This window comes from Mercenaria mercenaria, chromosome 3 (genome assembly GCF_021730395.1).
Source record: "Mercenaria mercenaria strain notata chromosome 3, MADL_Memer_1, whole genome shotgun sequence".
In the NCBI taxonomy this organism is placed as follows: Eukaryota; Metazoa; Mollusca; class Bivalvia; order Venerida; family Veneridae; genus Mercenaria; species Mercenaria mercenaria.
Genome location: NC_069363.1, coordinates 62,382,327 through 62,407,875, shown reverse-complemented (window position 1 = coordinate 62,407,875; position 25,549 = coordinate 62,382,327). Strand labels below are relative to the sequence as shown.

At 36.2% G+C, this 25,549-nt stretch overlaps 2 protein-coding genes across 6 annotated transcripts in view; both read left to right on the top strand.

Annotated features, from left to right (window-relative positions):
• LOC123524557 (excitatory amino acid transporter 1-like) overlaps window positions 1-3,341 on the top strand; it is a 39,409-nt gene extending 36,068 nt beyond the window's left edge. For both annotated transcript variants that reach the window (XM_045302839.2, XM_053538722.1), the window contains exons 9-10: window positions 681-815; window positions 1,158-3,341. In XM_045302839.2, the coding sequence (XP_045158774.2) occupies window positions 681-815; window positions 1,158-1,392 (370 nt within the window). In that variant the 3' untranslated portion in view covers window positions 1,393-3,341. The remainder of the gene's footprint in view (window positions 1-680; window positions 816-1,157) is intronic.
• Window positions 3,342-5,878: 2,537 nt separating this feature from the next.
• On the top strand, window positions 5,879-25,095 carry LOC123524559 (excitatory amino acid transporter 1-like). Of its 4 annotated transcripts, none has more exons than XM_045302842.2 (10): window positions 5,879-5,897; window positions 7,632-8,020; window positions 15,798-15,969; window positions 16,269-16,311; window positions 16,580-16,649; window positions 18,289-18,478; window positions 21,734-21,967; window positions 22,538-22,732; window positions 23,397-23,531; window positions 24,206-25,095. In XM_045302842.2, the coding sequence occupies exons 2-10, from the start codon at window positions 7,720-7,722 to the stop codon at window positions 24,432-24,434; spliced, it is 1,569 nt and encodes a 522-aa protein (XP_045158777.1). In that variant the 5' UTR covers window positions 5,879-5,897; window positions 7,632-7,719; the 3' UTR covers window positions 24,435-25,095. The 4 variants fall into 4 exon arrangements, with proteins under 4 accessions (XP_045158777.1, XP_045158776.1, XP_045158775.1 ...); XM_045302841.2 differs by lacking the exon at window positions 5,879-5,897 and adding an exon at window positions 6,006-6,155; XM_045302840.2 differs by lacking the exon at window positions 5,879-5,897 and adding an exon at window positions 7,243-7,393.
• The last annotated feature ends 454 nt before the right edge of the window (window positions 25,096-25,549 follow it).

The window sequence follows — 25,549 nt, the reverse complement described above, 5'->3', positions numbered from 1 at the left end:
AATGTGTCAAGTAATTCACATAGTTTTGTATAAAATACCGAATATTGACAGTATGTGAAATGGCTTCAGATATTCAAGCTTTTTTTAATACACTGAGAAAAACTCACACAATACCTAGTACAGATTGTGACAAAAAGGTTAGATCTTTCAGATAAAAAGGTTGCTAATATCTTCATAGACTATACCTAAAATTTATAGTTCCAGGCTTCACTGGATAATAACCTGTTGCTAAAATCCTTATGCCCTGCAGGTCAGTTGACAGGGACCTTTACACTAATTCGTTTTGGGTTTAACGCCATTTTTCAACAGTTTTTCAGTAGCGTTCCTGGATTCTGTACCAGTAAAAATCTGTTCTCCGCAAGAAACTGCCAACTTCCCCACATGAATCAGAGGTGGAGGACGAATGATTTCAGACACAATGTCTTTCATCAAATCGTCATGGAGAACATACGCCTTGCCTAGGGTCGAACTCACGGCTCCGAGATCCATAGATCTGCGCTTCCGCTACTGAGCTAAGCGGGCGGGCTACTTTTACACTTAAAACGGTTCCCAACCAATTACTGGATTACTTTGACTTATATGGGTATATGTCTTGATTTTATGATGTTTTACGAATTTTAACAGCAATTGTTAGTACATTTATCTACCATTGTACAAGTACTACAATAATATTTTGACAGTTTGACCGCTACTGCAGCAGCTATTGGTGCGGCAGGTATACCGTCTGCTGGTCTTGTTACTATGGCAATAGTGTTGACAGCTGTTGGATTACCAATCGACGACATCAGGCTCATTTACGCCATCGATTGGTTCTTGTAAGTTAACATTTTGTAGAGTATTACCTAGATCTCTAAAGAACATCTCGAAATAAGCCCGAGATGAAGTAAACTGACCAGGCTAGAAGTAATGCAGTTATTTTTTTTTTAAATTTTGTTGTTGAATAAATAACATTTTCAGTAAGCAGGAAAAAATTAACACAAGCTTATCGCTTCATCCTTAATTCTATGACATTAATATGTATGTGTATGTAATACATATGTTTCAGTAAATACTGTTTTAACCAAGTTATTGTTGAACGGCATCGATTGGTACCAAACAATATTAACACAAGCATTATATCTTTAGCATTCGTTAACATTTTCTGGGGTATATTTTAGGGATCGATTTCGCACGGCCATTAACGTGTTGGGAGATTCATATGGTGCCGGGATAGTTGAGAAACTTTCGAAGGCAGATTTGGAAAAGTTCGACCAGGAACATACCTTTAATGTAGCAGGAAGTGAAGGCACTGGATCAACAGACGACGTAATCCCACCAAAAGAGAAGGAAGGTGGAATGAGCAATCCAATGTTTACAAGGGATATTGAACTCAATGTCACAGAGCGCTTGTAAATGATGCATCTCAGAGGAGTGCTTGTAAACGTTTATTTTTGAATCTGACAATCGTCTATGACATGTCAGAATATTGTAGTTGTCAATATTTTGACTACATTTTGCATATATATTAACTGTACTAAGCAGAATGTGTAATCTATCGTAGACAATTTAGGTACTGTTACATACCTTCACACTATCTTTTAGACATTGTGATGCGTGTCTCAGTTCGGCGATTCATTAAGTGGTAGGCCTACAGTTAACAGTGTACTACATCACACCTGTTTGTGCATAGGGCCTAACATCCACGTACATTTTTATGACAAAGCATTGAAAACTAATGCAGTGCTGCAGCTAGTTTTACTAAGAGACGGACACTTTTGACACACAACTGTGTTGATTAAAAGCCGCGATACAGTTTTCTTTGGAACATTGTGCAGTTCTGTGTTACAACTTTGTACATTTTTGTGAGACACAGTTTAATACAACATCGTGGTATATTATCCAATAACTAACATGCATCCAGCTTCGGATCTATTAGACGCTTTAAATCTTATCCGAAAACATTCTTTCTCCGGTAATCATTCATCACTGAAGTTCCTTTTTAGATAATACAACTAACTCCATAAATACATGTATGTGCTATTGAATGCTAGTGATTCTTATCAAAAAGATATATCGCTGAGATGATTATTAACCCTTATCATGCTGGACACGACTAATTCTGTTTTTGCGACCCTTTTAACAGTTAATGGTACTGTCCAAATTAAAAGATGGACAAGTTCATTATAGAAATTTAGCAGGGTAAGGGTTTAAAACGATGTATATCCAAGATAAGCCTTTTTACACAAACACCATCATAGGTTATTTGTTAATGGTTGAAAATGAAAATCTTGGTCAAAGCTATGTTGAATGTTTATACAATATTAGAAGTTTTTTTCGCGAGACTGAATTGCATGGAAAGGAATAGCCTGTTTTGATAAAAGTGCATATAAGTAAGAGTTCGACGTGATCGCGTAAAATCTTTCGCGAAAATGGGAAGAAAACAATTTCTTATTGATTTGGTGAATAAAGGGATGGTCTTACTAAGTTTTGAGTGGTGTTGTATTTACACCTTTGACAAACCACCAGGTCAAAAAGCCGAAGGTCAGATGTAGGCTAATAAATCAAACATGACAAATGTCTGCATTCAACCTTTAAAAAAACATCATTAACCTAGGCTTTTGTATCATTTTCAACATCTGACATGGTTCATTTACTTAAAGCAATATACAGGAAATTTTATATTTTAAACACTCAGCACGTCACGCGGGATGTTCGGGATGAAACCCTTTTTATAGCATAAAAAACTATGATCACTACACACAATAACTTGTTTGAAATGCAGTTTATATTTATGTTAAATGGTATCATTTATTAGACATAAATATTAGTTATTGTTCTGAAAGAAGATGCATTCCGACGAACCAGACAGTGCTACCGGAGAATTTTAGGCTCAGAATTAAGCCATAACTTGGGCTCAAGCGATCTATGTGATAACAATTGCACAGGATCTGGATCTGAATATATTTTTGAAACAAGCCTGGACCTATTTTACGTCGAGGGCGTGCTTATTCTCTAAGGTAATGGACTCGTAATGACAATCGGCAATTTCCGTGTAATTACGTATTTTCTTCGTATGCGATTTCGGCAACTTTCGGCCATAACAGGAATTCCTTTTTTTTAACAACCGGAAAATGCCGAACTGATATACGGAGAATACGTAAATGAACGGAAATTGCCGAAGGTCATTACGGGTCCTCTACGTTTCTCCGACATTATGTACACTATGACCATATTTGCACTATTTGAAATGAAGGATTTGTAATGAATTTTGTTTTGTTTTTTAATCAGATTTTACATTTTATTATTATATATGTTTACTTATGGTGTAAGTGGTTAGCTGCAATAAAATAACACACTGTTAACGTCTTTTCTCTGTTATCAGATGAACACAATTTGTTTCAAATGTTTTATTATTGTTTTTAAAGAAACCTACTGAGATCTATATGGGATAACATTTTTTTTCTCACTATTTTATGACAAAGTTAAAACACGAGATGTTTATTTTTCGTATCGGACATTGCTGAGACGCACTGCAGTGGGCTGACAATGGTATCATATTTTAACAAGCCACATGTTTAGATAATATCGTTATATGAGCCGCTCCATGAGGAAACCAACATAAGGGCTTTGCGACCAGCATGGATCCAAACCAGCCTGCGCATCCGCGCAGTCTGGTCAGGATCCATGCTGTTCGCTTTCAAAGCCTATTGCAATTAGAGAAACCATTAGTAAACAGCATGGATCCTGACCAGACTGCGCGGATGCGCAGGCTGGTCTGAATTCATGCTGGTCGCAAACGCACTATGTTGGTTTTCTCATGGTGCGGCTCATTTATATATTAGTAAACATTCATACTGGGGTATCAGGAGTGCAGGTTTTCCAAACTGAAACTAAAGATTATAAACTTATTTCTAAACTTCATTCCATACCCGATGATGCGTCCACAATTTTATGATTAATTTCAAAAACACTCTTATAAAGTATGTCTGCTTGGTCCTTTACTGGCACGCGAGTAGTCCCCGGACAGAAATCATATATACTTCGTCCGAAAAAGCTTAAACAATATCAAGAATAAAAACGATTAGCATATATACATACCTTAGCTCCGGTATTACCAGTTTAGGGTTTTCCCTGTGAAATGACTCACGTTCGCGGGGAATTAGCGAGGCCCAAAAAGGCGTCTGTAGAACGTAAAATTTTAACATGCTCGATAGTAATGCCCGGACACCATTTTTGGTTGCGGGTTTATCCCGCTACCAAAGTTAAAGCGTATTTCTGACAATCATAGCATCTTTATTTTATTCCGAATCACATCCAAAGAATGTTCATGTGCTTAACAAAATAGTCCCATTCATGAACAGTGCGGATGAATTATCAATGAAAAGGCAGTTCTTATTCAAACTGTATCCTCTCATGCTGACCATTTAGATTATATAAAATCTATCAGTTATAAGGTATTCCATCCCATGGTTACATCATAAGCTGGGTCAGGCAGAGTTCAACTTAGATATGAGGCACATTAAATTTGTATTTGTATTTGTTTCTCATTTATGTATATTCATAGACTGGCATTTAAACTGAAAATAAATCTACCAAAAACCCGCAACCATCAGACATATCAAGACTTTGATTTCATGAATATATTTATCAGGAACTGCCCATATGAGCTGGAATTATGAAAAAGACAAATGATATTTTATATAACTGTAGAAAGATCACAAGTTTGCGTCAAATTTATTTGTCCCAGCTACATGGAAAATTGCGACAACAGAAAATAGAATAATTATGCTTAAGTCACAGCTAGATATCTACAAGTTAATTTAAATAAGTGGCTAATCGAACAAATTATGAAATATTTTGGCAAATTAGTATTGTTGTCTCAAAGAAAATAAGTTTTCTTGTTGAAAGTGTATGTATCGTCAGCTAGTCGTGAAGTAAAGACATGTAGCCTTAATTTTAAAACCCTCCAGACGGGTTTCTCTTGCGCACGCCAGTGAAAATGTAAACAAGTAACCATGCGGTAGGATTTCCACGATTATTATACTCATATGATTACCTGAGAAAAAAAATGAACTTGATAAGCTTCTCCAAAACAAGCGTCTATATGATTAGGCACAAAAAATATGTAGACGAATCGCGAAAATAGAGCGTTGCGGGAGCGTGTCCGGGAACTACTGCTGTCCGGGGACTACTCGCGTGCCAGTATTTGAACAAAAGAATATGGGTCCTCCCGCACTATTCGTGTTAAAGTGGAATTATGCGCATTTTTTCAAGTAAAAATCCAGCTGAAATAGAAGTGTGTGTAAAAAGAGTGGAGGAAATTATAGCTTGTATCCCAATATACCAAACTCTTCCTGTTTCCAGTACGAAATAATAACTTTCCAAATATCACTTTTCTTATTTTGACTGGGGCAGTCTTTTTAAGAAAAGTCAATCTGCATGCAGGGGTTGCCTCCTTTCAATATTGCGGAGAAGATTGTATTTTATCGGTCTGATTCCTTTATTTCTAAACCGTCAACTTCAAATACTTATGCGGCATTATCGTTAATTTAACACATTTAAATGCATAGCAACCGAAAATTGCTTTTATAAAACAATCACCAAAATACACTATGTGCAGCAAGACTAATGTCTAGCTCTCAAATTCGTCAACGTCTAGGGAAGTTTTAGCCTTTATAGTGAAAGCTTTTAAGAGTGATCTTTACAGAAATACTAAGGGAAGACAACTCTTAGAAGACAGTAAAAATACATTGTATTAGTGCGGCTTAAAGAGAATAAATTTTTTCTTGACATTATTTAAGTAAAATTGTAATACTGCACCACGGATTATTTAGATGTTAAACATTAATTGTTTGCTTACGACGTTGATTTAAAACCGACGATAAGACAACCTTCAAAAGGACTGGGACTGGTAGCTGGTAAGTAAACATCTTATACGGGCTATAATAAACTTACATTGAATGCAAACATACCGTTCCGTGACGAAATTTTCATTTTTTGTACAAAATCTATACAATTGTTAATAAACGGCAAATATAGGCTTACTGTATAGATGCTTGCGGATAACTTAACAAAATACCGGGAAGTGTTGGTGAATATAACAACAAAACAGGAGTAAAATTTACCTGGGGATTTTTTTTGTTTATTTGCAACTGAGTTCTGCGTCAGTCACGAAGGTGAGTTTTTAATAATCATGGTTATATATTAGATATGACTCAAGTTATATTTATAATGATAAATGCATGCATTATGGTGTGCGCATACGGGCAGATATGATAATTTGAATCATTAAAACATAATTTGTGTACTTTAAACAATTACTAATGACATCCAATCCTATTTCATCAAAATACTTGAAGCGTGTTCACCTACATAACATGTATAGATAAGTGACGCCTTAAGTGTGTATTTCTAACGTATGCAATATGCGCTAATTTATTTATTTATAATACATTGGTATGTACATGGTGAAATTTATATTACATGGTAAAACTCCGAAACTCTCTGGGTTTAATTTAAGGGACTAACCCAAACATTTTTTGGCAAAAAATAAATTCTCTCAAAATCCATATAAGGTGAGTTCTCTTGAAGTTGCTAGTGGTACAAACTTATTGACATAAGATGTTCACAAGATATTCTTATAATTAATCAAAAGTATTGCACAGAAGGTAGTAAACCGTTGCAACGCTTTTGAAATAATGCAGAAACCTTTATCTTCATCCACTTTATCATTTTTTCAGTGTCATAGATACATTTTTCACCAAACTTGGTGGAAATGAATTTGCTGAAAAATTTCACCCAAACTGTGGGCGAGTAGCTTTAAGGGTCTGTATCTTCGTAGAGGTTTAGCTTGAATAACAAAAAAAAATTAAAGACATACAATGTGCTACCTGTCTAATATGGAGAAGAAGAGTATTCTACATGTCGTGAGAGTGAAAGTGATCAATTTTAATTGTCTAGAAAAAAATATAAAAGATGAAATGCCTGTGGCCATTTAACAGAAACATTTGTCCGTTCGCGCCACACGACAATATTTCTACAAGCACTCAAAAATATTTGGAATTCAGTGTTTCACATTTAACAGACATTGAGCATCTGGCGCTTGATTTTTAAGTTTTATCATTTTGGCAATTATCATGGTCGTTAATTAATACATGTTACGATAGTACATTTCGCTTTAATGTTGGTTGGTGTGAAAAATGAAGGCTTGGCTATATCTGCGTTTATTTCTAAACCGGATCTAAAAATCTGCTTCAAATTTATATTGTTACAGGATTTCGAAACGGCTCACGACGGTGATATATAAGGCAGACACGATTTATAATTTTGTAAACACTCGTTTCAGAAAGATATCTAACTTCTTGAATGGTCGTTGAAAATCTATTTAACTGAATTAATGCATTGAGCGACATAGGTGAAAATAAATTTAAATCTTGATGAACACGTTCGTGCACAGAATTAAATTCGTATCTTTCATTTAAATATTTTTTCTTACAACTTCGGATGGAAATCTATTCAAAACCATCTATAAAGAATAGGAACATGTTTTAGACTTTTAGATTCCAAAAACGGATGCTTTTATTTTCTGGTGTATGTGAATGTTTAAACTGTTTAATATAAGAAAAAATCAAATGTAATCTTTCATTTTTCAGACTAATTACATTGTTACAAATACTCGACGTAGAAATATTGGATATTAGAATTTTCCGAAAAGTGGAATACTAAAAAGCTTGGATCAAAATGGATACAGAGATGAATTTTGACCGGCACAGATACAAACCTAGAACCATGAAGGAGAATATAATTCATCATTTGAAGGCTAACCTGATCATCATAATGATGGTGATTGCCCTAGCGATCGGCGTCGTCGTCGGCTTGACTGTCAGAAATATTGAAGGATGGGAATACTGGCAGAAGAGGAAGATTTTCTACCTCAGATTTCCGGGAGATCTGTTGATGAACATGTTGAAGATGCTTATACTACCGCTGATCGTGTCAAGTATAATATCGTCACTGGCGTCACTAAATGCGAAGGCTTCAGGTATGATGTTATAAATACTATCTTTATTACTGAAAAGTTCCCAGAGTAGTTCGTCAATGAGTATAAATGTTAGACCTTTTTTATCAGACTCAATGAACTGTGCCCTACAACCGCCAACCACGTTACCTTCCCTTCTGCTCCGACACACACTCGCCAGTATTATATTGCCTTACTTTAAGGACTCTTGTTTACTCGTCTGAGAGAGCAGTAATCGAAAGAAAGCTGGGCCCAAAAATAAGTCAACCTCTATTAAGCCATTAAATCCTTTCGAAAAAAAAGGAGGAAATAAGCCGCGTTATCAAGTAAACTCTTGTCACACACAAGGAAACGACTTCATATAGACTTGTTTTCAAATCCTATGTATATTATGCTTATATGAGCCGTGCCATGGGAAAACCAACATAGTGGGTGTGCGACCAGCATGGATCCAGACCAGCCTGCGCATCCGCGCAGTCTGGTCAGGATCCATGCTGTTCGCTAACAGTTTCTCCAGTTCCAATAGGCTTTAAAAGTGAACAGCATGGAGCCTGACCAGACTGCGAGGATGCGCAGGCTGGTCTGGATCCATGCTGGTCGCACACCCACTATGTTGGTTTTCCCATGGCACGGCTCATATGTAAAATGTAGTTTACTTGTATGTATGCATGTATGTAAAATAAATATTGTTTAAACCAAGTTACCTCTATCGCATGAGTAATAGGCGTTATTTTACATTAAGAAAAGAAATGTTTTTACCAGATTTGTGACCAAAAGAAACTGTTTGCAAAAAGTTTAATTACACGTGTTTTATATTTTCTCCAACAAAGTTATTCGTGCTTTTACATCATTGTTCACAGTTATTTCATCATCAAACTTGGCAAACCCAGAGCTAGTGAACTTTGAGGACATGTTTGTCTTGACACCAAAAAATACTAGTCAGTATATCACGTGGTCTGCCTGCTCTGACGAAGATAACGTGTAAGTACTGTAAACATGAATAAGTATGTCATTGCGTATCTTTCATTTATTTAGGATAATATCTAGGTTGTTTTGCTGGAGCTCTATTTGTTGCATAGCCTTTTATCTATTGGTTTCTATGTATACAGCTCTTAATAACCTCTTTTTCCTTTTATCAACAAGGATAGGTGATATTTAACAAACAGTCATCACCGTTATCTCGTAGTAACTGTAGAACGCGGAAGTCGAACGTCAACTGTCGCCAGTCATCCGGGGCTCTAAGTCGCTAGGTCGAAGTTATTTCGCTAATCATATACATCAGATGTATCGGTCGTTCATGTAACTTGTCCAACAAATACTTGTTGTAAGGGGTCTAACTCAAGTCCCCCAGCCATCCCGTCATCGAAATGCATTTGCTCACGTTTAGAACAAATTGAAAACAACTCCCAAACAAGAACTTGTTTTGTGTCAATCTCCTTTTCCCAACCCTTACTGAATTGCAGTGATTTCTTCTAATAAATATTTTCACTTTTAAAGGTATATTAGACCTAAATTTCGTATCTGGAAACATGAACAATTACTACATGTACTTTATATGTAAATATAAAACTAACAAGTTTATGGGCATTAACAGTACTATGCATTAGGATTAAAACAGTACACAATCTGGAAGTGTATAGCTATACATAGTATTAATGTGCACAGCCGCTAAAATCTGAAAGTTTTTTTTTACAGGCGACGGTTAGTGTATAACATTTAATTATGAATGTAGCTCTACACACAGAATCAATTTATATTTTCGTAAAGTTAGATACGTTTGATGAGGAATTTCTACATTTGAAGTAATAAATAGAATATTTTAGTGAACGATGACCATTGGATATCTTTAAAGCAAAATAAAAGAGTCTTTCTGTAAACGTTGAAAAAATGACATTAACCTAGTTCTCTGAAACGTCATAGTGACCGAGGTATTAAGTGAATTTCGCACTAGTTTCAAACTGTTGGAAACTTTGGCCATATTTGCCTTTTTTTTAACGTTTAAGTCTTCTAAGACGAGTATTTTGCTGGAATTGAATTAAGATTTTCTGGTGTTGCTCTAGGAAACGACTGAATTATTAGACATAAATTGCCCGACATGAAATACTTCTCGTAGCGCGGTTTGTAAATCCTCAGTCCTTAACTGTTGTCGAAACCGCGCAAGTTTAAGCAGATAATTTTTTTCTAACATGTATTCATCAAACTGTATTCTCCCGAGTCTGAGGATGTTAGAATGTCATATAACCGAGTACAAAAAGTGTATAAATGAACTTTTTTTCGAAGTCAGCTTGAGTTATCGATGTTTGAACGTGTATTAATGTTATTCACAATGGTACATTATCTTGGTCCGTGTGTTTACAATTTTGATGAATGCGGAACAATCCAGAGGTGTATACAATTGTTTACATACATCATGTCGTTTTATGAGATTGTACTGCCTGTGTAAGACAGGGTTCTCGTGTTCAATTCATTTTAGTCTGATAAATAACGTCCACCTCTGCCATGTCTGTAATCTGGCGTAAGCAAAGGGGGCCCAGGCCATTAGTGGACGTATGTACCATTTATGTTCGCCATTCAAACAGTCCCCGCAAGTTGACGATTTTGATCAGCTCAAACACTCTTCGAAGAATGGGAAAATAAAAGTATAGTTATCACATCGCGGTTATATGGTGGCTGATTTCTGCCATTTCGCGTTTTCGCCCCGCGACCCCGCCAAGCGAAAACATGAGAATTTACAAGTTAAAATGGCGGGGGCGCGGGGCGAAAACTCGCTATTTAGCGGGGGCGCGGAGCGAAAACACGATAATTAGCGGGGTCGCGGGGCGAGAGTTAGTAACTGGTATGTCGGGGGCGCGTGGCGAAAACACGATAATTAGCGCTGCTTAAACTCCGAGTTTTCGCACCGCACCCCCGACATTCCAGTTCCTAAATCTCGCCCCTCGACCCCGCTAATTATCGTGTTTTCGCTTCGCGCCCCTACTAAATAGCGAGTTTTCGCCCCGCGACCCCGCCGAGCGAAAACACGAAAATTAACAAATAAAATGGCGGGGGCGCCAGGCGAAAACTCGCTATTTAGCGGGGGCGCGAAGCGAAAACACGATAATTAGCGGGGGCGCGGGGCGAGATTTAGTAACTGGATGTCGGGGCGCGGAGCGAAAACTCGACGTTTAAGCAGCGCTGATTATCGGGTTTTCGTCCCGCGCCGCCGACATACCAGTTACTAAATCTCGCCCCGCGACCCCGCTAAACAGCGGGTTTTCGCTCCGCGCCCACGCTAAATAGCGAGTTTTCGCCCCGCGACCCCGCCATTTTAACCTGTTAATTCTCGTGTTTTCGTTCGGCGGGGTCGCGGGGCGAAAACGCGAAATGGCAGAAATCAGCTACCATACGGTTAAGTTATTTAGATTTGGTATGAAATTAAATGAAATGGCTGTGTTTAATGTGTGATCTCAACAAACTAAACACACCCGTATTGAATAAATATAATTACATACCCAAATAATATGAAATTAGGCGCTGCCTATCTGACGGGAAAACCTAGTCATACTGTACAGAATCTTATTTCTGCATTCATTTTTCTTTTTGATATTTGCAGTTTTGAAAGTAAGCCTGACAGTTTTGCTCTTCAGCCTTTTGTTATGTAAATTATGATCAAAGGCAAATGTTTTTAAATGTTTGGAATAAATGAACAAAATCAAATCATTTCTTCAAATGTGTCAAGAATAAACTGACGACGGAAAAATAGTTTGGTGCACAGAATCTAGTCTCAAAATGCATCAGAGGCCACTAGTCCAATATATACAGTCGGTGCTATGGGCCCCAACGATCATGTCTTTGCTGTCAATTCGTTTCTCTAATACAATTGTCTGAATCCGGGAATGCAAAGTTTCTTTTCAGTTCATGTAACAAATAGTTTTAAAAATACATATTAATCCTGTGTAATGTCACATTCATGGTATCAGCGCATTTAGATTATGTGGATGCAACATCAAGTCAGACGTTACAGTATTTATACTTAATATCAAAGAAGATATTTTTATAACTCTTTGTTAATATATAGCAAACTTAGAAAAAATCTTTTAAAACTTATCTTTGTAAAGAAAAAATGGACATAACAATTAATAAAAAAATCAGTGTGAATTTAGTTGCTGTCTAAAAGGCAGAGTTCTCTTGATAAACCAACAGTGCCCCATAAAAATAAAAGAAGTTGTGTTAACATTAATGGCAATACCTGGTATTACAGATTCTTTGTATGAAGTTCGATGTTTTATTAAGTTATTAACACAATGTCAATTGTTTGCATTAATGATGATCCATAATTCCTGAATGTAATATCAGTTTGTTATGATTCTTAGACTACAATAAAATTAAAGCTCAATTTGGCATTTTTTTTATTCTATTAAAGAATATAAGATTCTTTTACTGGTTGTAGTGCAGATGGGAATATCCGGCCTCAAGGGAAACTGTCTAGTTCCAGTTTTTTTTATCAGTTGCAGCGTAATGTTACGATTTTTTGATAAAATAACGTTTTTTGAATCAAGAAATATACTATCAGGAACAAAGAGGAACTGTAAAGGTATTGGATTTTTATTCCGTATTATGAAATAAAATATAAATTATTACATAAATCTTCTACAAAAATGTAGTTCGTTTTACGTCATTTACAGCACGAGAGTCATCTTACACCCTGGTGTAAGATGGAATTTTCCAGCACTGGTAAAAATATACCGGAAATCCCCGTCGGTATGCAAGAAAAAGAAATACGTCTTCTACAGCACAAGATGAGGAGAATTAATTATATAACTAAAATATTTCTGTTATACGGTTAATCCAGGAAGGTCAGTTGTTCCAGGGTTAATCATATTAGTTATGATCATAGAAACCAGTTAAATAGAAATTTGTCTCTTTTCGGCTGGATATTAGAAAATAGTGATATAAATTTTTAATGTAGATATCTAATGTTCTTCCAACAAATAAACTTTTGAACTTATATAAACCTGTTATCCTAACCACAGACTATTGCGATTCTTTTAAATGTCATTTATATTGCCAAATGACATCTTTTAGGACAAATTTTGTCCCACTAATTAGCTATGGTAAACCTCCTGTGTGGGAGAATGACAAACAACCACTGACATGATAAATTCTTATTTCAAATTCATTCTAAGAAGTTCTTGACCAGAATTTTATCAAGAACACAAAGTCTGTTGGTCAAAACCCAATTTAGTTTACCAAACTCTTAAAAGTCTAGGGCTGTGAACGGGAGATAAGCAACACATGCTCTTCCCTGCCTTTGAATTTGAATCTCAAGTTTTGTTCAAAATTTACATTGGTAAACAATACACATTTAATGATTTCAGCTCCAAAATTTGTGGCCAATATACTGGGCTTATAGCAAAAAAAGAAAAGAAAGGCATATGTGGGGATTCGAACTCCGGACCTCGCTATCCACTGGACCACTATGAAATATCATAAAATTGTGTATATAAATAAATTTTGTTACGCCAGTGTGTCTGGATTTGTTTTACATTGGCATTTTTTTTTGTAATTACTGGCTTTTCTACATTAAAAATTAAACTGGCGATGATTTTGTTCTTCAAACACTACTATAATGCACATTTTTATTCAATATTGGAAACTGTAAGCGGGACGCTTGAATCATCAAAAAAAGAAAAAAGAAACGTTACAAAGAGACCCAAATAAGATCGATTTCATCTAATACCGCGAATTTTCAACTCGTTAAAATACAACAGAATAAGAATAATTTGTCTGCTGATGATTGTTCGTAAGAAACTTTATTTTGTCGAATGTCGTCAGCAGTTCCGGGATATGGGATAGACTGGACAACCGGTGAAGGTACATATCCTGTATAGAACATATTCCCAAGTTGAACGGTATATAGGTTTACTTTGACATATATACACGTACACATTATCTATAGACGGGAAAACCTTCGTATAAACCTATTTCTTAACCAAATGCTTAAACATTTTGTTACACCGCTGTATACTCTAAAACAATAAGATGAAATTTATCTGAATAGTTTGTCCGTAGCGGCATACAGCTTCGTTTTTTTTGGCGATGTTTTACGGGGCGCCCAAACGACATTTAGTTGGGTGCCAGTTGGGACGATGTTTGGTGGCGCGATAATTTGCAGTGCGACGTTTTGCGGGGCGACATTTGGCAGTTCGACGTTTGGCGTTGCGACGTTCGGCGAGGCAAGGTTTGTTGGGGCGACTTTCGGTCGGGCGACGTTCGGCGGGGTGTCTTTTGTTTGGGCGACGTTCGGTCGGGCGACATTCGGCGGGGTGACGTTTGTCGGGGCGAAATTCGGCGGGGTGATGTTTCTTGGGGCGAAGTTTGGCCGGGGGCGACGTTCGGCTGGGTGACGTTTGTCGGGGAGACGTACGGCGGGGTGGCGCGGTCTCATACCCGGTGGTTTCCCCTGACAGTAAATAGACAATTGCCATCACAAACTTGTTGACCTGCTTCCGAAATAAAAACATACCGATTGTACTTCCCGAAAGCGGTGATACCAATCCTAAAAATAAACAATCGCGTAAGTTATATGCGAATGCCCGCGGTTATCGACGAACTTTTTCCCAACGCCCAATTAATACAAGGTTTTTATCCCGTTAATAAGTGAAAAAGTAGGTTTTTTTTGCAGGCTAACCCCAGTCCATGAGCTGAAAGCGCCATAACCAGATTTTTTTTTATTTGATATTACCTTCAGTAATTTTATGTTAATTGTGAAAGCGTAGCTACTTTCTTTTCTAAAATCCAATTACTTATGATGTCCCTCCAAGATTCTGTACATTTTCTATGAAGATATATAATAAAATATAAACGTGCAGAAACGTTTGAGTTCATGATTCGCAATGTTAATATGTTTATATAACCCGAATATTCCACCTTTTCGATTTCTTGCTCGGGTTGATGTTCACCGTGACATATCAACTGAACCGCCACATTCACAAGTATCAATTATACTTTGCGTGAAACTATTTTTAAGCACAACAGTACGCGTATCTGAAATGCTGATACTGACTTGTAAGTCCGATTGATACATTAAAACAAGTAGGCAGTATCAGCATCTGAGATCGAATCCTTAAAATTGCACGTGTCGAAATGTATATATAAAATCTTTTCTCACTTATCGGACAGAAAAATCTCTATTTTTAGAAGTGCTGGAAAATCTTATCTCACATGGGTTATCCCACACTCCTGTGACGGACTCCTTCATGCGCTGAATATACATATTATTTATGTAAAATAATTAAAAATCAGGTACCTTTATCTTTTCTCTCCGTTCCTTATAGTGTATTTCTCGATTCAAAATTCATTACTTTATGATAAGAACGTACCGTTACGTTACAAACGATAAAACTAAAGCGGAACTTTGTTATTGTGCGTCACTGAAATATCACGACGTCACTTCTGCTTACGGACGCCAATTTCCCGCGTTTTAAGTAGTTTCATATTTTTATGCTTGTTTTTATTGTTTCTGTTGTGGTAAGTGAGAAATAGAATCCATCATTGGTGTTCGGTGAAGATCGGAAATCCCAACCCTCGGGCGCACCGCTCAAGTCTTAAACTCGGCTCAGCCTCGTTTAAGACTTGAGCGGTGCGCCCTCGGGTTGGGATTTTCTGATCTTAACCGAAGACCAATGATGGATTCTCTATATCCTTCCTTCACGCATGTATTAAAGCTGCACCAAGCCATCGACTACATGTCATAATGCGCAGAAAGCTTTCGTTGACACAGCATGTGGTATCTGTCTATCATCTCGTCGATTTATTTTAGGTCGGATGGGGCTCAGAGCGGTTGTTTATTACCTGACCACAACGTTTGCCGCCGTCATTATGGGTATCATTCTTGTCCTAGTTATACAGCCAGGGAAGAGAGGGGGTGCCATATCCAGGTCAGGCGATCCAAAGGAACAGGAGCCCTTGGAAGCACTTTTTGATCTAATAAGGTATAAACTGCACGTATTTCACGGTATCCGGTCACTCAAAAACTCTAATCATTAATTCTAATTTCCTTTTCGGTTTCTTTTTCTTTTATGAAATTCTCTGTTTCTGATTTTTGTCTGGATATCTATGCGTTGTAAAATTATGATGTTTTATTGGACACGATCTTCATCGAAGTGAGTCGTAACAATTCAATGAGTAAATAAAAGACTAGAATCAACGAAGTGCCCCGCTTTGTTGGACTTTTAAGAAAAAAATACAAAAGTGACTTAGGAATTATGCTATAAACATATTTATATTTCAGAAACTGTTTTCCTGATAATCTTGTTGAATCAACATTTAGAAGGGTATGTGAAATTAAATATTAGTATTTATAGTGTTAATTTATAGTAGAAATAAATTATCCGATGCCCCCTTGTTATCATCCTGGGGAAAAAATATACATTTCTCGATGGGATCCTTAAACGACTACAATGCAGTGTCACATTTTTTTTTTTGGTCATTTTTTTTTATTCATGTGAACAGTTAGACTCTCTAAATGTTTCATACATTCGTTAATAGAGCAAAATATAAATGCTAACAGGTATTTCTTAATGTTTTAACTTCTGCTTTCAGCAAACCACAGAAACGGGAACTTTCGAATATCAGCTACCTATCACACTGAATGACACCAATCAAACAGAAGGTATTTATGTAATAGTTTTAATATGATTTTTCCATATGAAGCATTCCGAATAGTTCTTGTTTATTATACAGATTTTATCCTTTTTTTCCCCATTTTTTACTGCAACCTGGTCAGGAAAGGTAAACGGTCGTGGAAGATAAAAATAAGTTTATTTGAGCAGTGTTTACTAATGATCTGACATCACACTGCGCCCTATAACCTTATTGCACGAGAAAATTGATTTGGTTTTTCCAATCATAGACCGAGCACACAAAGTAGCAAGTCCTATCTGGCTGTTGAAGGTATAGAGTTATCATCATTAACTATTAAGATTATTATATTTAAAAATGTGGATTTTATGGCGAAAATCTATCGATAAAATTCTGATCCATGAAAAGTATGTTTTATTTTGTTTAAGTTTTTCAAATTATTTCAATGGAATTATTGCAAACTAAGATATCATGAAAGTTTTATATCAGTTCATTAGCAAATGAAGTAAAACAAAAAATTTGGGTGTCCAAAATGGCTGAAATTCACAGTGAAAAATAAAACTACTACAGTTGATATTCCAAACCAATTAAGTAATTAAATCTTATTACAAAACTTGGAGTTCTTTTGAATAATGCATTGTATAAATAATATTGAGAAATCAAGGTAAACAATCTTATGTTCAAATGGTAGAAAAAAACATATATAATCAATATGACACAATGACATATCTTTACATATGTACTTGTATTTCAGTTTCTTATCTTTTATGTATAGCTACATTTTAAATAGATTGAACTTAAAAGAGATAAAAAGAGATTTGCATTTTGAAAGAAATTTAAGTTGGTCTAATATTCAGTCATTCGATATCTTTAATTCATGTTTTATAAAAACGATTGAAAAGAAATTGTTAACGATACCAAAAAAAATCCCCTTTAGAAAAAAGAACTTTTTGAATTCAGATTTGTTCATTGCAAAACTAAATATAGATCAGATACAGATTTATTCAATTATACAAATGTATTTGAGAAGTTAAAATTTATACCAGAGGAAGATACCCCCCTACTCTACTAAAAGAGACAAAACTTACAAGTTTAAACTATCTTGATGACATAACAGAAATATCTCTCTCCCGCCTACCCTACCCATCCCCGATCCCCACCGAAAAAGAAGAAAAGAAAAGAAAAAAAGTATATTTCAAGTTTTTACTTTTTAGTTTTCTTTAGAATAATTATGAATTCTAAATGAAGTGATGACATTGTGCCGTTAAATAAACCCTAAATGGTAATTTTACTCTTAATTGTCAAAGTATTATCTAATTTATAAAATAGCCCACCCGCTATTCTCAGTAGGGAGAGCGCACATCTACGGACCGAGCAGTCGTGAGTTCGATCCCCGGACAAGGCGTATGTTCACCAAGACGATTTGACAGCAGACATTGTGTCTGAAATCATTTGTCCTCCGCCTCTGTTTCATGCTGAGAAGTTGGCAGTTACTTGCGGATTTCGTTCTTTATAGAATCGAGGAGCTCTGGTCAGGTTAACTGCCAGCCTTTACATAACTGAAATACTGTTGGAAAACAACAAACTTGTAAACGTTAAAAATGCTGTCTCATTAGTATTTTTTTTATCTTAAACACGGAATTTATCATATATATTATCTGGTTTACCAGTGATGGGTAACTTCACAAGCGAGGCGCCCAGTGTGGTGAAGAACGAGGGAATGAACATTTTGGGTATTGTTGTGTTCTCTGTCTTTCTTGGAGCTGTCATTGCCTCGATGGCGGAGGCTGGAAAACCTCTGTTGGACTTCTTCGAGGCATTGCATGTGGCCACAATGAAGTTAACAATGCTTGTTATTTGGTGAGTAGCCTGCTAAATTTCTAAAATGGACTGGCCTGTCATTCAATTTGGGCAGTGCCATTTATTATTCGAAGGGGTGTTCACTGAAAATCAGTTGACTGTATAGCGAAAAGTGCAGACCAAGATCTGTCTGCACGGATGCAGGCTGATGTTGGTCTGCAATAGAGGCAAAAGCAGAATTACTTGCCACTAACAGGCTAAAGATTTTTAATAACGTCAGGTCCTTATACCTTATTTACAGAGATAGAATGCATGTATAACTTGGTGCTTGTATGAGTATTAAAAGTTATATAGCCCTTTGACAGAAACCTAGGTTAAATATTTACCTTAACATTATTCAAATAAAGAAACGTACTTCTTCAAATCATTTTATATCTATGTACTATGTCGACTGCTTAAAAGTATAAGATCGTAAGTCTATAGAAATTATATAGCACTTACGATCTTATACATCTAAGGCATCGATGTAGACAAGGCATTCTCACCAGTTAAGATGATTTATATTATTGACTGAACGTGGTTCTCAAACAGAGAAAATATTCTGCAACAATAGAATATATTACATTTCCACATATTTCAAGTGGCCAACACAGTTTCGAAGAACTTATGATACTTTTATTTATGACTATGATTGTTTTATTGCGCAATTCTGTTTGGCAGTAGCCAACTGTTTGCAAACTGGAAAGTATACATGGCTACCTGGTAGGAAGCTATACAGTATACAAACGAATGAGATAAATATTAAAATAAAATATCTCTTTTAAAGTATGCCCCCGAAGGGAGGCATATAGTTTTTGAACCGTCTGTCGGTCTGTCCGCAATTTTCGTGTCCGGTCCATATCTTTGTCATCCATGGATGGATTTTCAAATAACTTGGCATGAATGTGTACCACAGTAAGACGACGTGTCGCGCGCAAGACCCAGGTCCGTAGCTCAAAGGTCAAGGTCACACTTAGACGTTAAAGGTCATTTTTCATGATAGTGCATTGATGGGCGTGTCCGGTGCATATCATTGTCATCCATGGATGGATTTTCAAATAACTTGGCGTGAATGTGTACCACAGTAAGACGACATGTCACGCGCAAGACCCAGGTCCGTAGCTCAAAGGTCAAGGTCACACTTAGACGTTAAAGGTCATATTTCATGATAGTGCATTGATGGGCGTGTCCGGTCCATATCATTGTCATCCATGGATGGATTTTCAAATAACTTGGCATGAATGTGTACCAAAGTAAGACGACGCGTCGCGCGCAAGACCCAGGTCCGTAGCTCAAAGGTCAAGGTCACACTTAGACGTTAAAGGTCATATTTCATGATAGTGCATTGATGGGCGTGTCCGGTCCATATCTTTGTCATTCATGCATGGATTTTAAAATAACTACGCATGAATATGTGGCACAGTAAGACGACGTGTCGCGTGCAAGACCCAGGTCCGTAGGTCAAAGGTCCTAAACTCTAACATCGGCCATAACTATTCATTCAAAGTGCCATCGGGGGCATGTGTCATCCTATGGAGACAGCTCTTGTTTTAAATTAAAGTTACTCGCCAGTATGAGTCATCTTAAAACACTCGCCTGTAGGCATAATATTCATTGTTGTGTATTCAAGGCACACACCTTTAGGCATCATTATTTTGTTTTTAGCTCAGATGAGTTATTGTGATTGCTCGATGTCCGGCGTCCGTCGTCTGTCATCTGTCTGTCTGTCGTCTGTCAACATTTAGCTTGTGTATGCGATAGAGGCTGTATTTTTCAACTGATCGTCATGAAATTTTGTCATAATAATTACCTTGATAAAATCTAGGCCGAGTTCGAAAATCATCTGGGGTCAAAAACTAGGTCACTAAGTCAAATCAAAGATAAACATTGTGTATGCGATAGAGGCTGTATTTTTCAATTAGTCTTCATGAATTTTTGTCAGAATGATTACCTTAATGAAATCTAGGCCTAGTTTAAATATGGATTATCTAGGGTCAAAAACTAGGTCACTAGGTTAAATCAAATAAAAACCTTGTGTATGCGATAGTGGCTGTATTTTTTAATTAATCTTCATGCCTTTTGGTCAGAATGATTGCCTTAACAAAATATAAGTCGAGTTTGAATATGGGTCATCTGGGTTTAAAAAGTAGGTCTCTAGGTCAAATCAAAGGAAAACCTTGTGTATGCGATAGATGCTGTATTTTTCAATTGATCTTCCTGAAATTAAGTCAGAATGATTTGATAAAATCTAGGTCAAGTTTGAATATGACTGATCTTGGGTCAAAAAGTAGGTCACTAGGTCAAATCAAAGAAAAACCTTGTGTATGTGATAGAAACTTATTTTTCAATTAATCTTCATGAAATTAATCAGAATGATTGCCTTGATGAAATCTAGGTCAAGTCTGAATATGGGTCATCTTGGGTCAAATAGTAGGTCACTAGGTCAAATCAAAGGAAAACCTTGTGTATGCGATAGAGGCTGTATTTTTCAACTGATCTTCCTGAATTTAAGTCAGAATGATTGCCTTGATCAAATCTAGATAGAGTCTGAATATGGGATATCTAGAGTGAAAAAGTATGTCACTAGGTTAAATCAAAGAAAAGCCTCGTGTATACGATAGAGGCTGTATTTTTCAACTGATTTTCATGAAATTTTGTCAGAATGAAAGCCTGAAATCTAGGTCAGTTGTGAATATGGGTCATGTTGGATCAAAAAGTAGGTCACTAGGTCAAATCAAGGAAAAAACCTTTTGTATGCGATAAAAACTGTATTTTTCAATTGATCTTCATGTAATTATATCAGATTGGTTGCCTTGATGAAATCTAGTTCAAGGTCAAATATGGGTAGTCTGGAATAAAAAACTAGGTCACTAGATCAAATCAAAGAAGAACGTTGTGTATGCGATAGAGGCTGTATTTTTCAATTGATCTTCATGAAATTTTGTTAGAGTGATAGCCTTGATAAAATCTAGGTCAAGTTCGAATATGGGTCATCTGGGGTCAAAAAGTAGGTCACTAGATCAAATCAAAGAAAGTACTTGTTTATACTCAAGTTTTTGCTCCAATTTTAATGATAATTGGTCAGACTATTTTTTCCATGAAATTACCAGGTCAAACATGTTTACACTGTTATGGTGTGTTTCTCAGGTGAGCGACCTAGGGTCATCTTGGCCCTCTTGTTTTGTATTTAAGGTACTCACCAGTAGGCAACATATTCCTTGTTCTGTATTGAAGGTACTCGCCTATAGGCATCAACTTCTTTGTTTTGTTTTGAAGGTACTCGCCGGTAGGTATCATATTCCTGGTATCTACAAAGCTGATAGAGATGGAGGACCCTAGCACTGTATTTATACAGCTGGGTTACTACATGTTGACAGTGTTAGCAGGGTTGGCCGCCCATGGGCTTATTGTTTTACCGGTGGTCTATCTGATTGCAACGAGGAAAAATCCACTGATATTCATGTATAATATGCTGAAGGCCTTACTCACTGCGTGGGGAACTGCTTCAAGGTAACGTACAAGACTTTGTATTGATATCAAGCAAAGATCACGATCTTAAAGATGATTGTGTCTGTATGTTAATAGATAGGACGACAAAATGAAACTTGAATATATGCACCTTATTATAGAAGTTTTTTTTTCTGCAGTTTATCTTATTTTGACTTAAAAAATGTTTTATTCGTAGCTACATTGTTTCAAGAACATAATTTCATATGAAGATTTCTTATGATACAGATGGGTACATGCATAAATCGTTGTGTACATTTCTGTGCACACTTTGGTTTCGGCCTACCCAAAGTTGAAATTCATACCCAACTTGAAAACTGCAAAATCGTGTTGAATTTTTCATTTCTTTATATCATGAAAACACTAAATGGCTGTATGTTTTGGTGAGTAAAAAACGATACGATACGAAACGGTATTATACTATTCTACGATACGATAACCGATATGACAACTCAAAGAAGGCATTCGATGAGGCTGCTGACTGCTTTATAAATTTTGATTATTCATGTTCGCAGTCCCCAACATCAAAGTCGTGATTGACTGCCGTTATATGATTCCTGTTCTCTTATTCAGCTCGGCGACACTTCCAGTGACCATGGAGTGTTTAGAACACAGAAACCATATTGATATTCGAGTGGCAAAGTTTGTAGCTCCAATCGGTGCTACTATCAACATGGACGGCACGGCTCTGTATGAAGCAGTTGCTGCTATATTCATTGCTCAAGTAAACGGTGTAGGCCTTAGCATCGGCGAGGTTATCACAGTCAGGTAAAAGTTTTGAATTTTGCACTGGATACATTGAATGGGACTGTTCTGCTAAATCTGCTTTGGTAAAAGGTGTTTTCTCAAATATCGGTTCAATGTCGTTCGAGTTAAATTTTAGACAGATCCTACACAAATGCAATGTTTCTATGTTAATGGCCTCTTGCAGCTAGGAAACTCATCAGCTTTATTGCATTTATTAGTGAAGATAAGGGGAAGTTAAACTAACTGAAAGAAATACATCGATAGCAGTTTACTATCTCCCTTCGGACGCATACATTTTCAATTTAACAGCAACAGCGATGCGGGATATTGCATTTAGTAAAGATAAGGGGAAGTTAAACTAACTGAAAGAAATACATCGATATCAATATGTTGTCTCTCCAAAGACGCATACATTTTCAATTTAACATCAGCGGCAGCTATTTTTGAAGAATAGTGAAGATAAAGGGAAGTTAAACTAACTGTATAAAAATGCAAAAGTAACAGTTTATTGTCTCCCTTTAGACGCATATCTATCTTTTGATTTTATCAGCTGAGCAACAGCGGTAGCTATTGGTGCTGCATTGCATTTAGAGAAGATAAAGGGAAGCTAAACTAACTGAAACAAATAGATCGATAACAAATTATTGTCTTCCGTACATAGAAATTTTCGTGTTATTCTTTTCAGTTTAACAGCAACAGCGGCAGCTATTGGTGCTGCGGGAATACCGTCGGCAGGTTTAGTTACAATGACCATTGTATTGACGGCAGTCGGATTGCCGACAGAGGATGTTTCTTTGATTCTAGCGATTGACTGGTTTCTGTAAGTCTTAGTGGCGAATCAGTATTTTCTTGTGAAGTGACATTTTATCTATGTTCTGCAATGTTATCAAATAATTACTTTTACATTTACCAAAATGTAGTTTGAACAATAATCTTTAAACTTTTAATGATAAGAAGTAGTAATATGACGTGTGTTTGACTTTTATCGGCCGTGCAGTACGTCCGAAATAGTGCTGAAGCTAAAAGTTTGAACGAGAAGATGGGTCTAAAATTACTAGACGTATGTCATAAGTTTAAGATATATTATTAACGCAACTTAATATGGTTTCAACTAATTTTTTATATGTAAAACGGATGGTAATATCCATTAAATATTCACTGGTTCCCATTCTGTCATTAGCATGCTCCGAAAAAAACTTATTCTTTACGTTTTCCTAAGTCTACCTAGACTGCAATGTAAAGAGTGGCTCATAAATATCAAGTTCTGTTCAAGTTAAGTTTTTTTTAGAGAACCAGTCATTAGCCGAGTACTGATTCGACCACTCTGCACGAACTCTTAAAAAATGTCTAAACAGATTCCTTAGATTTTATTTCCTGTGACTAAAATGTAAATAATGAAACTTAACAAAACTAGCGTCCCATTTTTTCATGTTGCAAAGCCTAGTATCAGCGTTCTTTGAAACAAGGTAATGGATCTTCTGGTGTTTATTTCAGAGACCGGTTCAGAACTGCAATCAATGTTCTTGGAGACTCATTCGGTGCCGGAATCGTTGATCACTTGTCGCAGGCAGACCTTGTTGAAATTGACCGCCAGAATGACTTGAATATGACCCTAGAGCATGTGACACAGACAAAAGCTGAAGAAGCAGGGGTTACTAACACAGCATTTGTGAATGGAGAAATGAAGATAACAGACAATGGTGATATTGGCTCGCGTTTATAAAAGATATTATACGGCCAGACGTCTAATGGAGATTGTTGATCATGTGAATCCGTGCAAACATAAAACATTCCAAAAACTCAAAATGAATATGTTGTTTTGGTTTTAAAATCATGCAAAATTGCATTTCTGCTAGAACAATCTTACTTCATTTCCGGTTAACGTACCAGATAACAAGCATTCGGACTTTTTCTAAAGCCAGGAAATGAACATAAACTGACAAAATGTTTTTATGTAACAGACCGGCGTGTTCAGGCTGGAGGAGAAAAGTCTTCATGTACATTTTTGAAAATGATTTATCTGAATTGAATGTAAATATACTCAATAGTCTGCAATGGAACAAAATGTGGATGCCTTATATTGTAAATATTGATGTTGTGAATACTGATGAATATATTTTTATGTATCATGTCATTCTCTGAATCCTTTAAATGCATTTTAACAATTCTATCTCTCATTGAATGAATATATATATATATATATATATATATATATATATATATATATATATATATATATATGCATATTTCTATTTTTTCTTTGTTACAATCAGGTCAGGTTCTACTTTACGTCCCATCTGCGATTATCTCAATCTACCACAAATACCACGCGGCCATGAAAATCACATGACCATTAATAGAAATTAAAATATTATTTTCTTATCTTCGATTGTTTTTAATTTTATCACCTTATTTTGCCTTAAATTCTTTGAAATATACTCAATACAATTTAATATAAACTAAAATCTTATATCAAATAACAAAGAAAACGATTTATCAATATCTTGATAAAAATTTGGTCTCTTTACTGTAAGGGGAGAACACTGTGTAGGAGATTACAGCACAGATACATTTGAACACCTTTTGCAGCTCTATATATAGAAGGTTGGAAGTCGGTAATGGTAAATAAGGGAAAAAGTAACAAGATGTTTTATCATTTGGGATAGTTTGGTAACATAAGTCAATAATCAACCATTCTGTTTTTACTTTTACCCGTTCGTATGAAGACTTAGGCGAGACGGTGTATAAACCATTCAGTTTGAACAAGTTTGAAGATCTAACAGAAGGACCATATTCACAAACAAACCCCGAAGTGAACAAGTTCATAGGCTTAATAAC

What these genes read in the sequence shown, in the direction of transcription:
- LOC123524559 (XM_045302842.2), top strand. Translation starts at nt 7,720, where the DNA reads ATGGATACAGAGATGAATTTTGACCGGCACAGATACAAACCTAGAACC. An exon ending in ACTAAATGCGAAGGCTTCAG is followed by an intron (nt 8,021 to 15,797) that starts GTATGATGTTAT and finishes GATTTATTTTAG; the next exon opens with GTCGGATGGGGCTCAGAGCG. An exon ending in TGACACCAATCAAACAGAAG is followed by an intron (nt 16,650 to 18,288) that starts GTATTTATGTAA and finishes CTGGTTTACCAG; the next exon opens with TGATGGGTAACTTCACAAGC.